Genomic DNA, 14907 nt, shown 5'->3' with positions numbered 1-14907 from the left:
TTTCTTTAGTTTTTACATATTTATTAATATTACTTCTCAAGTTCACATATGGTGGTCAGATCTACTGCGTCTAGAGTACATGTGTCGTATCTACGAGATAATCTCTAGCAATTAACAAGTGGAAAGAGTTAACCCGAGCACGCAATAGAGCATCTATCTATAGTAGGAAAAGTCAAGGCACAAAGGTCATGCCACGCTGCATTTCCGTCACGATATCTTTTCTTGTTTTGTGCTCCATATCACGATATGCATTTCCATCACGATAACTATAGACAACTAGTAACCTGTGCCTTTACAAGTGTCTTGTCGTCTAGCATCATTTTTTTCTTCATATTTTTATACCTTATATTCGTAGTGTATTAAATCTAGTTAGCTACCTTAATTGTGCTACTATAGCAAGGCAAAATTAAAATAATTTCAGCTATGTGTAAGTTTTTAGCTAGGAACAATAATTAAGTAAGGATTTGGCGATTGCATCATTTATACCATATATCCTCCGAAGATCGCATATTTGAATATCGCATAATCACATATTTGAGAAGTTTGCATTTCCATGACAAGTTAGTATACTCTAGGTTTTCAGCATTTTGAGGTTGATCCTGTCCTTTGTAGTTAGTAGGATGAGAACATGTTGGTAAATGTATCCTGTGGATATGGTGATGCATAGACTAATAAAGTACAGAACCATAGAAGCACAACCCTCTTTTTCTTTCTTTTTTTTTCTTTTTTTTGGGCTATCTGCAGGCAATCAGGATACATGATAGAATTTTGTGTATTTTTCAGGTGGAGCATGCTGTCGTCTAAATACAAGTACGATACAAATCTTGTACAATAAATAGCAGGATTGTACCAAGACCAACCCTGCATATCATAACTGATCTAGCTCCATCTACTTCACCATCTTTTGCTTATTGTCATCTGACATGTGTGACGCGCTCGATGGTAGCTGTGCATGATTATTTGACCTTCTCGCTTCTTTGGAGAGATTTCATGGCTATCAAGTATGGATTATTGGACAGGGCATGACGGTGACTTGTAGTTCTTCCAGCACATTCGTAGCTTGGCTTTCCTCCGTGTTTTACGTGATGACTTCATGTGGTTTTTGCCATGGTCTGGGACAGCCAACATACGTGCAGTTCAGAGTGAACTAAAGATGATGATGATTATCTGCTCTGCGAGTGATTGAAAAGTAGCTTTGTTTTTCAGTTAGGTTCCACACACAACATAAAAAAAAATTCTGAAAGTGATCGTTGTCGCTGCTGCACAAAGGGTTATCTCCCAGTATCTGGAATTCCTCATTTGCCACGGTTCTGTAGCCACGAGAGAAACTAACTGCACTAGAGATAAGGATTCATCCACCCTCACTAGCCAAATTCACCTCATGGAGACTCTCAAGGCCACCGCTACTGAAGATGGTCTATTATTAGTAAGTTGTAAGCATAGCATATATATGATAAACCTCAAAAATTACTTAAGCGCTAGAGAGTAAAAAATGAATTAACTAACTAAATGACTAAAATCCACTTTCTAATTCTAAGCTTAGCATAATTCATGGGTATAGATGGGATTACAAAATACATTTCTCTTGACCTTAAACCCTTAGCATTTGGTTCTCGGTATTATTAGCACTACAAGATTGTTCATGAGATACTACTATACAACCTGTTTTTAGAGAAGATTAGAATTGGTTTTCAGAAATTTCTCAAAACCGTCTCTATTCAAGTGTCTCTAGGAAGATGGTATCTAATTTGTAAGAAAAAATGGACCCCATGGACCATTAAATTGGATTTTGATGTTTGATGAATAACACGATCATTTGGATTAATCTTGTTTGCTATAGTATATAAGATATAGTTCAAATGGATGTAAGGTGGACATGGACTTAGGCAAAGTGGTGATCTAGATAATTAACACCTCAAACAACACATGTTGAATACCTATAAGTGATACTAGGAGTCCAAGACGTAAGATAGAAGAATTCCAGACGAAGACACATGAAGAAACGAAATAAAACAGAGATTGTTGTGCAACACCAGAGCAGTCGGACCATGCGTGCACACTTATTCCTGGGCGGCTGCAGTAGGAGCACTGGATTGGTCTGCTACAAGGAGAAGAAATGCACTGGACGTCAAGGCACGGGCCCGTGGAGGAAACAAGTATGTTAGATTCACCTGAGTATTCTACTAAAGAGGGCTGTAGCAAGGTTGAAGGGAAGATCAACACACCGGATTAGTCTGGTGACCAACCATATCATTGAACCTCCAACGGTCTACAACAACTAGGTCTTGTTTACTTCTAATTTTTTTTTACAAAATGCACAAGGTAGTATTTTCGTCTCGCAAATTACAGATAAACTATCCAATTAGTTATTTTTTTATCTATATTTAATGTTTCATATATGTGCGACAAGATTCGATGTGATAAAAAATCTGAAAAAAATTTGCAAAATTTTTGAAAACTAAACAAGACCCTAGTTTGCCCGATGGCTAATCGACGTGGATGCACCGAATTGCTCCACAGTGCCACCACCGGACCAGTCCAGTGAGTGCGCAGTCCAACGGCTAGTTGAGGAACATTAATCTTAATCATAAAAGAATATGTGCTGACATTGTTCGACCTCGGAGAGGCCTAAAAAGATTAAAAATGTTAAATGAATTATTATGCAATTATGCAAATATCATAATTGCTTGTCTATCTACATCTCTATTTTTTAAAAAAAAAGATTTAAATGGACCGGCCTATCCGGCAGCGGTAACCGCCTGAGACCGATTTTAAACCAGCTATATACCTCTTCCCCTTCTGCACAGTTCACGTGTTAATTACCCTTCAACCGAATTGGAAATTGGAAAATATACCCCGTCTGCAGTTCTGAAGAGTTCACATGCTAATTACCCTCCCACCCAATTGGAAAATGGAACCTTAAAAATCAGCAATGTGCTAATTAGGAAATTAAACTTCCCATCATGCATGCCCACATACACCATTGCCTTCCTTCTCCCATCTCATCACATGCATTTCCCCTCATTTCCCATCACATCACTTGCTCTTCATGTACTGTATACGTCATTCTCATCGTGTTACATCCACCAGTCCACAGTCACAAACGGAAAATATGATCGCGGGTTCTTTGTCCACGACGCTGACCAGGGTCTCAAGATCAGGAATCACTCGGCCATGTTTCAAGATTGCTGACCCGATGTTTTATTGATATGATTGATTATACAAATGGAATTGCAAGCAACACGCTCAAACTATTGTTTCTTTTCTTGGTGAAGTATAGCACCTTCAAACTTAGATTATCATGATATAATTTTTCTTGTTGCAACGGACAAGCATATGACCGGCCCCTAGTGTCCAATAAATTTTGGATTCTATAGATCCCATTCAATCCCATCCAAAGCAACTAGAGTCTAACTAGACTTCACTCCATAATCTAAATCCAAAGCACCTCTACCTACAGCTACGACCGGGTAACGTAACAACGATCATTTTTTTTATCACAGTCATGGATCCAAGCTCACGGTCTCACTCTCTCCTTAAATCCTTTACGCAGTGGAGGGATGGTCCTTGAGGAAGCCGAGAAGCAGGTCGTTGACCTGCTCTGGGAACTGCTCCTGCACGAAGTGGCTCCCCTCCGGGATGTAGGTGATCTTCAGCTCCGGCACGAAGCTGTCCATGATGCCGCCGCGCATGGCGGTCTCGAACCCCGGGAACTTGAAGCAGTAGTCCTTCTCCCCCATCACAATGAACACCGGCACCTGGAACTTGGCGTCCAGCCGGTTCGGGATCTTGTGTAGAGCTCTGCATGCCCAAATCCATTTTATTTTCCATGGAAGGAACATCATCAGAGTCTGTTTGGCTGAGAGGAGTGCGCGCGGCGGCTACCTGTACGGCATCTGAAGTGGGTAGCGGAAGCCGGACTTCTCGTAGAGCTCGGCGTAGGCGTCGAGGTCCTCCTCGGTGAACCACTCCGGCAGCGGCGTGGACAGGTCGGCCAGGTCCATGATCTCCTGCCCTTCGTCGGCAATCGGGATCTCGGCGCGGGAGAAGAGCACGTAGACGGTGCGCACCACGCGCCTCACGTCGAACCGGCCGAAGTCCGCCTCCGCCCTGCCAGGCTCCTGCATGCATCAGAAGGAACACCAGCTGCAGACTGTCAGTTTCGATAAGAAGAAGGGTTTTTTATCAGAGGCAGTGAGTGGAGTGGAGTGGTACAGGTACGCACGCGCCAGCGCAGGACGTAGAAGCCTTCGGGCAAGGCGTCGATGGCTATGGGGATCGGGCTGAAGGGGATGCCAAGGCACACCACGCCGCGGGTGCGCTCCGGGTGCTGGAGCGCGAACTCGTACGCCGGAAAGGCGCCGAAATCTTTGCCCACCAGGAACGCCTGCACCGTACCAGACCACGTGTGGCATCATGGCAACGCTCAGCGTCAGTGTGTTGTCACGGGCGTGCAAATGTTTTCGGTTTGGTGCAGTGGTGAGCTGTTGCTTACCTTTGGGACGTCGAGGGCGTCGAGGATGCCGAGCACGTCGGCGACGAGGTCGTCAAAGGAGACCTCCTCGTGCTCCGGCGGCAGGTCGGACAGCCCGTACCCACGGCAGTCCGGCGCGACGGCGCGGTACCCCGCCGCGGCCACGGCCAGCATCTGGTGGCGCCATGTGTACCATATCTCCGGGAAGCCGTGCAGGAACACCACCGTGCCCAGGTCACCTGCAATGCAATGCAACACAACAGCACAGGTCACTCTGCTTTCTCCGCTGGGAATTGGTTGGGATCCATGAATGCAACTCAAGCAACGATGATGGCAGAGACTCGCTCACCTTTGCCTACTTGCGCGACGTGGAGGTTGAGCCCGCGGATGAGGAGGTGAGTGTGCTCGATCTCCTGCGCCATTGCTGCTGCTTGCTCTTCAAGGCTACGTATTTCATCAGCTTTTGTAGGGAGGGATATTATGGACGCACATCGATGGACAGTTCCTTCCGCCTGTCGTCTGTCTGCTCTGCCTTGGATTTGCCGTTTGGGTCCTCCACAGTTAGCGCCACACGGCACTTGGACACATATGGTGTTTTCCGAAGACGAGCACAAACACTAGACAGGGTGGAATCATAGAATCGATGGATCAGGTATCTCAGCACCAGCAGTCCTGTACCCAGGGCCGGAGCCAAAGGGAGGCCATGTCACCTCTTACGTCTTATAGCTTTTTTTTTTATCAATCGTAAGTTTTGACGACTCAGTGTTTTGGTACGGTCGAATCACCACCTTAGGCCTTGTTCGTTTGATTATGAGATGAGAGGGATTGAAGGGAGCAGAGGGAGATTTTGACTCGTAGGTGAATCCCTCTCAATCTCTTTCAAGTTTCAACCCGACCCCATGGACTTAGGATCAAACGAATAGTGTTTTAGGAGCATCTAGCATCCGAGTGTTGGATGCTACCTAAACACCCAATTGATATCAGAAATAAAATCGCATGTTTCTGATCCATGGAACATTGGATTGTCATGACCATTGAATTCAGATCAAATGAACCAAATAAAACTTATCAAAATAATGCAAAAAATATTAAATGAACAAAACAAAAAAAATAGCTAGATTATTTGTGTGAAAACCAAATTGGAAGATATCAAAGGGGAACCAAATAAAACATACAGAAAAGAAAAAGGCCAAACAAAAGGATTGTTCAAGTAATTCTGATCATTTTTATTTACGAACAATTACTTATACCTAAACAAAAATAGTAAAATATGATCGAATAAGATGTAATCTGCAACAACTACTAAGTAAGAAATGAATTGGATAACTTTCTCGCCTAGTACTTGCATTGACCTGGGCCTTGTTTAGTTCCCAAAATATTTTGCAAAATTTTTCACATTCTCCATCACATCGAATCTTGCGGCACATGCATGAAGTACTAAATATAAATAAAAAAAATAACTAATTACACAGTTTACTTGTAAGACGAATCTTTTAAACCTAGTTAGTCAATAATTGGACAATATTTGTCAAATATAAATAAAAATAGTACTGTGTAAAATTTTTTGGAAGCAAGGCCGTGGTTCTCAAAGTCACGAGGAAGACGACGAAGAAAATAGAAGAGCTGTATGTTTCGATAGAGACTGGGAGATAAAAATAGGCAAACATCCCGATCAAAATAGCTCAAGTTTGACCAAATACATGATAAATAGTTTTAGTATTTATGTTTCTAAATAAATATATTATGAAAATTTGTTGTACAACTAATCTAATGATACTTTTTTGTCTCATTAGTGTTAGTGTTAAATATGAGAATTGCATTTCTTCTATGGACCGACGGAGTACTAACGAGATGAGGAGAATCGCAGATCCAAGGGCCACCAAATCGAGTGATGGCATGAGCAGCAACACCCGAGTACCAGATAGCTTTCCTGAAATCAAATGCAACTATTTACTTCCAAAAATTTTCAGATGGATTGAAGTAAATTCGATAACACACCTGAGTCAATTTGTTCACTCGGGATGAAGGGAACTACAAAATCACACGGATTTAGTAATGCCTAAGGCTTTGTTTAGTTCCAAAATTTTTTGCAAAACAGGCACCGTAGTATTTTCGTTTGTATTTGACAAATATTGTCCAATCATGCACTAACTAGGCTTAAAAGATTCGTCTCGTCAATTTCGACCAAACTGTGCAATTAGTTTTTATTTTCGTCTATATTTAATACTCCATGTATGCGTCTAAAGATTCGATGTGACGGGGAATATGAAAAATTTTGCAAAATTTTCTAGGAAGTAAACAAGGCCTAAGTGATGCCAAGTGAAACCAATCATAGGCCCAGCTACAGCCCATTGAGCCCATCTCGCGACTACAGTCTACAGCCGCAGACTGGGAGAAGGGGTTTTATGCCTCCTCCCCCCGCTCCGAATCAGCTCGAGGCAGCAGCTCCCCCGCAAAAACCCTAGCTTTACCTCCGCCCCGAGTCTCCCACCAAGCGGCTCCAAGATGAAGCTCGTCAGGTAAGCCAGCATCCCCTTTTCCCCCTGTTTTTCCTCGATTCGGTTCACTCTGCTGATTCCTTTGGTGCAATTTTCGCCCGAATTGGTGCGGATTTGGGCGGGGGATTGCGGTTTTACAGGTTCTTGATGAAGCTGAACAACGAAACGGTGACCATCGAGCTCAAGAATGGCACCGTCGTACACGGAACCATTACCGGTATGACGTCCTGCGAACTTTACCACTGGGAACTAGAGGGGCGGGGCGCCTTTAGGTGTGCGGGTTTAGAACTGTGTTTGTGGCTATAACCTAGTAACATGTGACTAACAGAGCCAATATATGACCTTTTACTGTCATCCAGTTTCCGCTTGGTCCAATTACAGTGAATTTTATTCATCTCTAGTATGCCCATATATTCGAGTTATTCCTTCCATATAACATGTGACTTGCAGCATCATGTTTCCTTTTTGTGTAATTCACTTTAATTTTTGCCTTGCTACCAGTATTGGCTGTTAGAAATCTGATTTGAAGTGTTGGTCATTTTTATAGTTTCTAATGCTTGGTTTCAATGGGTAATGTTATACTGTCTCCAACAAGAGAGGCATCACGCTACCCATACCAAAAATGCATATTTCACAAGCAAAAATCACCGTCCAACAGAGCACGCAAATGGGAGACCTATTTTACGTCGAAGGAGAGAGGGAACCCAAATATACGTCGCCTCTCTCCTCAAACCCAAATCTCTGGTGCTGTGGTGGAGAAGGCCCACTCACCTGAGATGTGACGGGTGCCGCCTGCAGAGACCGGAAGGGGAGAGGGCACCGCTGGCTGGGCGCTTGGTGGGGAGGGAGGGAGGCTCGGCGCTCAGCGCTCAGATCCGCTGGGAAAGGGGCGCCGCCATGCCCAATCGACTGGATCCACCCACAGATGACCGGAAGGGGAGAGGGCGCTGGCGGCTGGGCACTCGGCTCTCGGGTCGGGAGGCTGGGCACACGGCGCTCCGTAGGGAGGAGGAAGCGAGCGATGCATGCAGGGATTGCTCGGTGGGGGGGAAGCGGAAGCGGGTGGCGCAAGCATCGGGGGCTCTCTTGTTTTGGGTCCACTGTTGGAAAACAACCAATTTGGGTGCGTGATCCTTTTTTCTTGTGTGCCCCAAAGGAACAAATGCGTCTTGTATATAGGTGAGGGCTGTTGGAGGCAGTCTTAGTCCCGCACATAAAAATTATGCTTAAAGTGGTTAAAATTTTTAGGCGATTTCAGTTGTCAAATGTGGAAATGGAAGATTTCCAGATGCAACCTAAACCAAATTTGAGTATAGTTTTCCTACTTCCTTCTAATTTAGGTGCTTGTGAAAGTGGGGGGGTGAACCAAGCATTTATTTGTGCTTCACACACAGACCATGTTTACTTTTCTTGTAGGCATCTTTTTTTCCGAGGGTTCAACTTTCATGCTTACTTACTTAATTAGTCTGTACTAGTGTACTTTGAACTTTGGATAGTAATTTGTTTCATGTCCTCATCATATGTTGGAATTTTCGAGAAATTTATTTTATCTGCAATGCCTCCACTAGATACTATGGTACTCCCTCTATACCTATAAAGAAAGTCGTTTTGGACAAGGTTTGGGTCAAACATTGGGAATATAAATCATGAATAACTTTTAAGTTGTTGAGTTTGGAAATGTGAAAACCATATGAATTGATTTGTCTTGAAAAATAATTTCATAAAAATATACATATACCATTTTTTGATAAATATTTTTATAAAAACAAGGAGTCAAAGTTAGGCTTTGGAGACCGTGTCGTTGTCCTAAATGACTTTCTTTACAGGTATGGAGGGAGTATTTGATAAAGGATATGTGCATTGTCCTTTATGTATTGGATTAATCCTACTTAGCATTCATAGTCACAATGTAATGTTTCTTTCGTAGGTTATCCGATCAATTATGATTTACGTATACATACAACTAGGTTCAGGTAGTTAAGTTTCATGGTGTTTAGAACATACCATATGAGAAGATTTTTGTCATTTGTTTGTGATTTAAAAATTGTTCATCTAATTTCAGTCCTTACAAGAACTCCACAAATCTTAAATTTTGCTTCATTGGTAGCATCAGTTACTCCGTACCAGTATAACTAAACATGGCAATCCCTACCAACGTTTAAAAATCTGAAGCAGGGAGAATTTTGAAGTTTGATCTTGAGCTATTGTTGAATGTGTCTTACAGAATGTGTAGGAAATACCACTATGGCATTTAATTAGGTTAGTGAGTTGCCCAAGTACATATAAGCATGGGATATTTCAATGGGAGTTTATTTAGAAATTTGAATTTTGAAGTGCCATGAGATGTAAGATTACAGATTTTGCCAGCAAACAATGGCTAGTTTTTAATCTTTTTCTTACTAGCCTTTCATTTGTTGCCTATATCATTGCCTATCTGTCAGCATCTTTCGCATGACTTTTATTATAATCAGTTTTTAACATCCCATTAAAATTCTCTCCCATGCCCTCAGACTTTTCAGTAATCCTAGATTCCTAGAAATAATATTATTTCAGTACTGTATCTGAATTTATGATCACTTTGTAGGCGTTGACATCAGCATGAATACTCATCTGAAGACTGTAAAGCTGACGCTAAAAGGGAAAAATCCTGTTACCCTTGATCACCTTAGTGTGAGGGGAAACAACATCCGCTATTATATTCTTCCTGACAGCCTAAATCTGGAGACTTTGCTGGTTGAGGAAACACCAAGGGTCAAGCCTAAGAAGCCTACTTCTGGTAAGAGTTCCTTTTCTTATTCTCCCATTTCAACCTTTGAGATTTACTACCTGCTAGCACTGTAATCTCATCCATTGTCGTCCAAAACCAGGGAAGCCCTTGGGACGTGGGCGTGGCCGTGGTCGTGGGCGCGGTCGGGGTCGGGGACGCTGAGCATGCTCGCAGCTTTTGGAAATTGCACTGCGTGCATCTGCAGTGTAATCTACATTCCTATCATTTGTATGGAGTATGCCTTTGATTATGGCACCCATATTAGTGTCAGTTGTTTTTGCTGTGGATTCATGTTGATGAGTTTACAATGTGATCATATGTTCTTTTCCAACTCCTATGGATGACGACTAAATACTATCTCTAGTAAGCATATGCCCTACTTTTTATCTACCATACCACACAATGATGATGAAGAGTAAAGATTGCACTATTCGCTAATCGCATACGTTCTATGCATTACATTCCCAATGTATTTGACATTTTGGTGAGGAAATCATTCTCAAGTCAGCCATACTTGGCAATTTATGAAGTGCAATTGTCGTGATCTTTGTTTTCTTTAAAGATTCTTGCGAGAATCCACAATCCAGTGATGCAATCACGGAGTTCGTCCAGATGCCATAAGCATTACCTAGCCTTTTTTTTTTGGTTTAAAAAAGACACTAAAGGGAGTGCCTTATATATAGACTTTGCCCAGTGATGCAATCACGGAGTTCGTCCAGTTGCCATAAGCATTACCTAGCCTTTTTTTTGTTTAAAAAAGACACTAAAGGGAGTGCCTTATAGGCAGCAGAGAAACAACACTAGCCAGACAAACAACACTAGCCAGACAAATTAAAATACCATAATAAAGCCAATTGCAGTTTGGCTACAGAAGACAGCCCATGAGGCAGTAATCGTGAATGATTGCCTTTACAGAATCCAGTAATGCAATCAGGGAGAGATTGTCCAGCAAGATCTATGTCTCGGGTTGTAGCTATAAGCTCCACCAAATTTCATCGTAGGGATAGGGTTGCAGGGAAACAACATGACTTGGCACAGAAGCATATATACATTTTGAACAAATGAATACCATAAAACTGATTTCAATTTGGTTACAGAAGACACATAGGGTAGTAATCGTCAATGATTGGCTTTACAGAAAGATTGCACAAGTATAAATGACAGCTAACACTGGAGATGGTTTGTTCATGGATTGAAACGTGATGGCTGAAAGAACAAATCATCCGGGGCCAGCTATAGGCAAACATCAAGATAGTGCAGGGAGAAACTTGTGCAATTGTATGACTCGCTGCCACCACTCAACTGCAGCAGCCACCAGCCTGGGAGGACGAGCCAGCACCACCTCCAGATGAGTTGGGAACAACGTAGCCAACTTTGATCCCATTGGACTGTAACATTTAGGGAAAACATTATATAATGCAAAACATATAAAAGATTACGATGACTCATCAACACACACAAAAAAGGAATAGTACGGTACCATCCTGCACCTGGACACTTCATGCAAAAGACATGTACCTCTTTCACATTAAAGAAAGAATTTCACACCCCCAAAACCGTAAAAGAATATCAAGTTGGTTTCATGTATATACTTATTAGTAGTTTACAGTCTTGATCAAACCAATACTATCATTGAAAAAAAAACTTAAAAGGATGCCTATCATTACACATTCACACTCATATAAAAAAAAAAGAATGTAAGACTACTCTTTCAATCATTAGCTATGATGAGGATTAAAGATCTAGAATCTCACACCCCCAGAACTGTAAAAGAATATGGTTTCATGTATATACTTATTAGTAGTTTACAGTCTAGATCAAACCAATACTATCATTGAAAAAAAAAACTTAAAAGGATGCCTATCATTACACATTCACAATCATTAAAAAAAAATGTAAGACTACTCTTTCAATCATTAGCTATGATGAGGGATTAGAGATCTAGAATTCCATATCCATACTTCCTACTGTTAACTAGTAAGTAGAAAATATTTGAATTGGAAAAGTTGTAACCCCCCCTCCCTCTTTTTTTCTGCACCAAAAAATCTTCCTTAAGCTGAGGTTGTGGAAATCCTACACAAAATACTACTCCCTCTATTCTAAAACTAGATACATTGTTTATATATCTAGAAAAGCCAAAACGTCTTATAATTTGGAATAGAGGGAGTACATAACATCATATGGTATTGGTCTTGAAGGTACAAGTAAAAAATGCATCAGATAGGCCACAAACATTTTTAATCAATCTTCTACAGACTACAGGTTTCTAGAAAGCCTTCAACATTTCTGTAGATTTATACAGCCGAAAGGATTTGGGGGAAGTGAAAAAGTGCAAGAGTTTTTTTAAAAAGTTTTGTGCAAGAATGTGACTCAAATGACAGTTCTGTTTCTTTTGTCGACTTTTATAATTTCTTGTAGCAAGTTTGCAATAATCATACAAGCCAGTGGCAGGATTTAAGACCAGTTCCCACATTAAATGAATTGTTACTGTGCTATAAACTTGAGATCTCCGTAATTACCAATGCCTAGCACAACCTTGAACAAACACCTGAAAAAGGAAAGTAACTAAAAACTAACCTCATTTGATACATCAAATATGCCATCTTGGATTTTCTTGTATATTGTACCAGCGGTCTTAATGAATGCCTACATCAGAAAACAATGTTAAAATGGTTAGAAAAGACACTAGTGGGCAATAGTAGTAAACATGTAGCAGGGTAAAAAATTCACCTCCTCAACGTTTTGTGCAGTTTTAGCAGATGCCTCCATAAAGACCAGACCATGCTCCTTGGCAAACTGTTCGCCTTCCTCATAGCTGACAGCACGTCTATGAGAAAGATCACATTTGTTTCCAATCAGCATCACTGTCATGTTAGCATTTGCATGCTGCCTTGCATCTTCTAGCCAACTTGCGAGATGATTGAAGGTCTCCCTCCTGAAGTCAGGTGACTCAAACGTAAGAATCATCAGTGATATTAAATGCCTAAGATATATAAATATACCAAAGAAACCATATAAGTAGTAAGTACCTAGTGATATCATAAACCAAAAGGGCACCAGCAGCACCTCTGTAGTATGACCTAGTAATAGATCTGAATGATTCTTGGCCAGCCTGAAATTCAAGTCATAATCAATTGAGCATATAGCGCTTCATGACATCACATTCAACAAAAAAGTACTGAATGTGTTGCAGTTGTAGTTAATTAAAACCATATACCAAGTCCTAAGTCCTAAGCAAAGAAACAAAAGCCAACATGACCAATTGACCATACCACATGATGAACAAATCAACAAACCAAGCAATTATAAACAGATTCTGAAACTTGAACTAATGTGGGCAATGCTAATAAAAAGGATTTACATACAATACCCTGGTTAAAAGTGTTAAATTCTTGAACACATGTAGCCAGAGCATCGTTGCAATTATCAAAGGTATCTTTGCAAACAAAAGTGTCGCAATTACATAAAGTTGAGATATAGGTGCAATTGTCTAAGAGGAGATTTTTTTCTTACATCTATATAACTTCCTTAAGTTTATATTGATAAGTACGAATGAAATCAGCAATCATACTTGCAATTTAGAATGCACGAGACTATGCTTCTTTCGTACTGCCAGTAGAATTTCCATAGGAAACAGGGACTAATAACATAGAATCAAAATAGACTAATGCCTGTTAGCTTGTTGGAGTCTGGTGCTTTGTCACTACCTAGTGGTAGCCTAAGTTTGGGATGTTTTTGTAAGCCAGCAGAATGGCCGAGACATACATATGACCTTATTCGCTTTCTATACAAGCAGGGTATCCTACTTGAAAAAGGAAAATTGACAAGAGTCTGCAAAAGGATACACAATTTTGCACAGACTGGCTGGATGTTGCAGAATTGCAGAGTCTATGCGATTCCAAAATCGCAGCATTATCAGTTCAGTACAGCAAACCGCAAGAGGAACATAAGTACCATCGGCAATTAAGGATCCGAATGGCCAATACTTAACTGCCTTTGTTTCTGAATTATTTTCAAATTCCTGCAGCCACCGTTGCTTAAAACTGCTAACCTCGCACACAGCCTAAATGACACCAAAGAGGACAGGGAAAAAAAAGGAAGGGAAGAGAGGAGCAGGACGGACCGTGTCCCAAATCTGGAGTTTGATGGGCTTGTTGTCGATGGTGATCATGCGGGCGCCGAATTCGACGCCGATGGTGAGGTCGTGCACGGGCTGGAAGCGCTTGTCCGTGAACTGCAGCAGCAGGCACGACTTCCCCACGCCTGCAACACAAACAAACAAACAACCGACGGACCGATCAATCGCCGCTCGTATCTACCGACACCAGCGACCACACGACACCCGGGCAACAGATCCCCAGCCGCGTGGATCCAATCCAATCTCCCCCGCAAGGGGCAGGGCGGCGGGGATCAGGGGAGCAGCGGGTTCGGAAGCGAGGGGGCGACGGACCTGTGTCGCCGATGATGATGTACTTGAAGAGGTAGGCGTACGACATCCTCGATCGATGGAATCGGGTCGGCCGGTCCTGGCGGCGGCGGCGGTCCTACGGCGGCGAGTTCCGGAGGATTCGGTTCGATCCTGCGTCGTTGGGGACTTGGGGTGGGGATTGTCAAGGCCGAACGGGAACGGGAACGGGAACGCGAACGCGAACGGAGCTAGCGAAACGTAACTGGACGCGGCAGCGAATGGCGACGCGTCCCGTTCCAGCGGATTCCAACGGGGCGCCTCGCTGGCTGGGCGGTGGGCCGGCGCGCGGCGCGGTTTTGCCATCTCTAAAATGAACTTAGCCCTTGTTTAGTTCACCCAAAAATCAAAAAATTTTCAAGATTTCTCATCACATTAAATCTTGTGATACATGCATGAAATATTAAATAAAAATAAAAATAAAAACTAATTATACAGTTTGCTTGTAAATTGCAATATGAATTTTTTGATTCTAGTTAGTCTATGATTGGACAATATTTGTCACAAACAAACGAAAGTGCTACAGTAGCGAAATAAAAAAAAATCGCATCTAAACAAGACCTTACTATGTTATTATTTATGCTAGAAAATAGTCACTCCAATAATTTGGTAAATGTGTTACTATCTTTTGGCAACTTGTCATTCCGCAACACCGCACGTCCATATTTGTCAACTTGCTATCCAGCAGATTAGTTGATTTGGT

General features: G+C 41.9%; 3 protein-coding genes across 3 annotated transcripts; 1 reads left to right on the top strand and 2 right to left on the bottom strand.

Annotated features, from left to right (window-relative positions):
• On the bottom strand, nt 3176-5815 carry LOC8055425 (bifunctional epoxide hydrolase 2). The gene is made up of 5 exons (XM_002452312.2): nt 4824-5815; nt 4496-4713; nt 4226-4387; nt 3886-4121; nt 3176-3801 (listed from the first exon to the last, which is right to left on the bottom strand). Exons 1-5 carry the CDS (start codon nt 4894-4896, stop codon nt 3546-3548), a joined length of 945 nt encoding a protein of 314 aa, XP_002452357.1. The 5' UTR covers nt 4897-5815; the 3' UTR covers nt 3176-3545.
• Nucleotides 6835-10177, top strand: LOC8070571 (small nuclear ribonucleoprotein Sm D1). The gene is made up of 4 exons (XM_002454040.2): nt 6835-6993; nt 7113-7189; nt 9557-9748; nt 9840-10177. The coding sequence occupies exons 1-4, from the start codon at nt 6980-6982 to the stop codon at nt 9899-9901; spliced, it is 345 nt and encodes a 114-aa protein (XP_002454085.1). The 5' UTR covers nt 6835-6979; the 3' UTR covers nt 9902-10177.
• LOC8055424 (ras-related protein Rab-2-B) lies at nt 10710-14485 on the bottom strand. The gene is made up of 6 exons (XM_002452311.2): nt 14190-14485; nt 13863-14002; nt 12769-12851; nt 12470-12674; nt 12317-12385; nt 10710-11127 (listed from the first exon to the last, which is right to left on the bottom strand). Exons 1-6 carry the CDS (start codon nt 14233-14235, stop codon nt 11038-11040), a joined length of 633 nt encoding a protein of 210 aa, XP_002452356.1. The 5' UTR covers nt 14236-14485; the 3' UTR covers nt 10710-11037.

The sequence above is a fragment of the Sorghum bicolor genome, chromosome 4, assembly GCF_000003195.3.
Source record: "Sorghum bicolor cultivar BTx623 chromosome 4, Sorghum_bicolor_NCBIv3, whole genome shotgun sequence".
Classification (NCBI taxonomy): domain Eukaryota; kingdom Viridiplantae; phylum Streptophyta; class Magnoliopsida; order Poales; family Poaceae; genus Sorghum; species Sorghum bicolor.
The sequence above is the reverse complement of the archived record's forward strand: the minus strand, read 5'-3'. Positions and strand labels throughout refer to the sequence as shown.

What these genes read in the sequence shown, in the direction of transcription:
- LOC8070571 (XM_002454040.2), top strand. An exon ending in CGTACACGGAACCATTACCG is followed by an intron (nt 7,190 to 9,556) that starts GTATGACGTCCT and finishes ATCACTTTGTAG; the next exon opens with GCGTTGACATCAGCATGAAT. An exon ending in GCCTAAGAAGCCTACTTCTG is followed by an intron (nt 9,749 to 9,839) that starts GTAAGAGTTCCT and finishes GTCCAAAACCAG; the next exon opens with GGAAGCCCTTGGGACGTGGG.
- LOC8055425 (XM_002452312.2), bottom strand. Translation starts at nt 4,896, where the DNA reads ATGGCGCAGGAGATCGAGCACACTCACCTCCTCATCCGCGGGCTCAAC. An exon ending in TCTACGTCCTGCGCTGGCGC is followed by an intron (nt 4,122 to 4,225) that starts GTGCGTACCTGT and finishes TGATGCATGCAG; the next exon opens with GAGCCTGGCAGGGCGGAGGC. An exon ending in CCACTTCAGATGCCGTACAG is followed by an intron (nt 3,802 to 3,885) that starts GTAGCCGCCGCG and finishes TTGGGCATGCAG; the next exon opens with AGCTCTACACAAGATCCCGA.
- LOC8055424 (XM_002452311.2), bottom strand. Translation starts at nt 14,235, where the DNA reads ATGTCGTACGCCTACCTCTTCAAGTACATCATCATCGGCGACACAG. An exon ending in AACTCCAGATTTGGGACACG is followed by an intron (nt 12,852 to 13,862) that starts GTCCGTCCTGCT and finishes CTTGAATTTCAG; the next exon opens with GCTGGCCAAGAATCATTCAG. An exon ending in TATTTGATGTATCAAATGAG is followed by an intron (nt 11,128 to 12,316) that starts GTTAGTTTTTAG and finishes TAAATGTTACAG; the next exon opens with TCCAATGGGATCAAAGTTGG.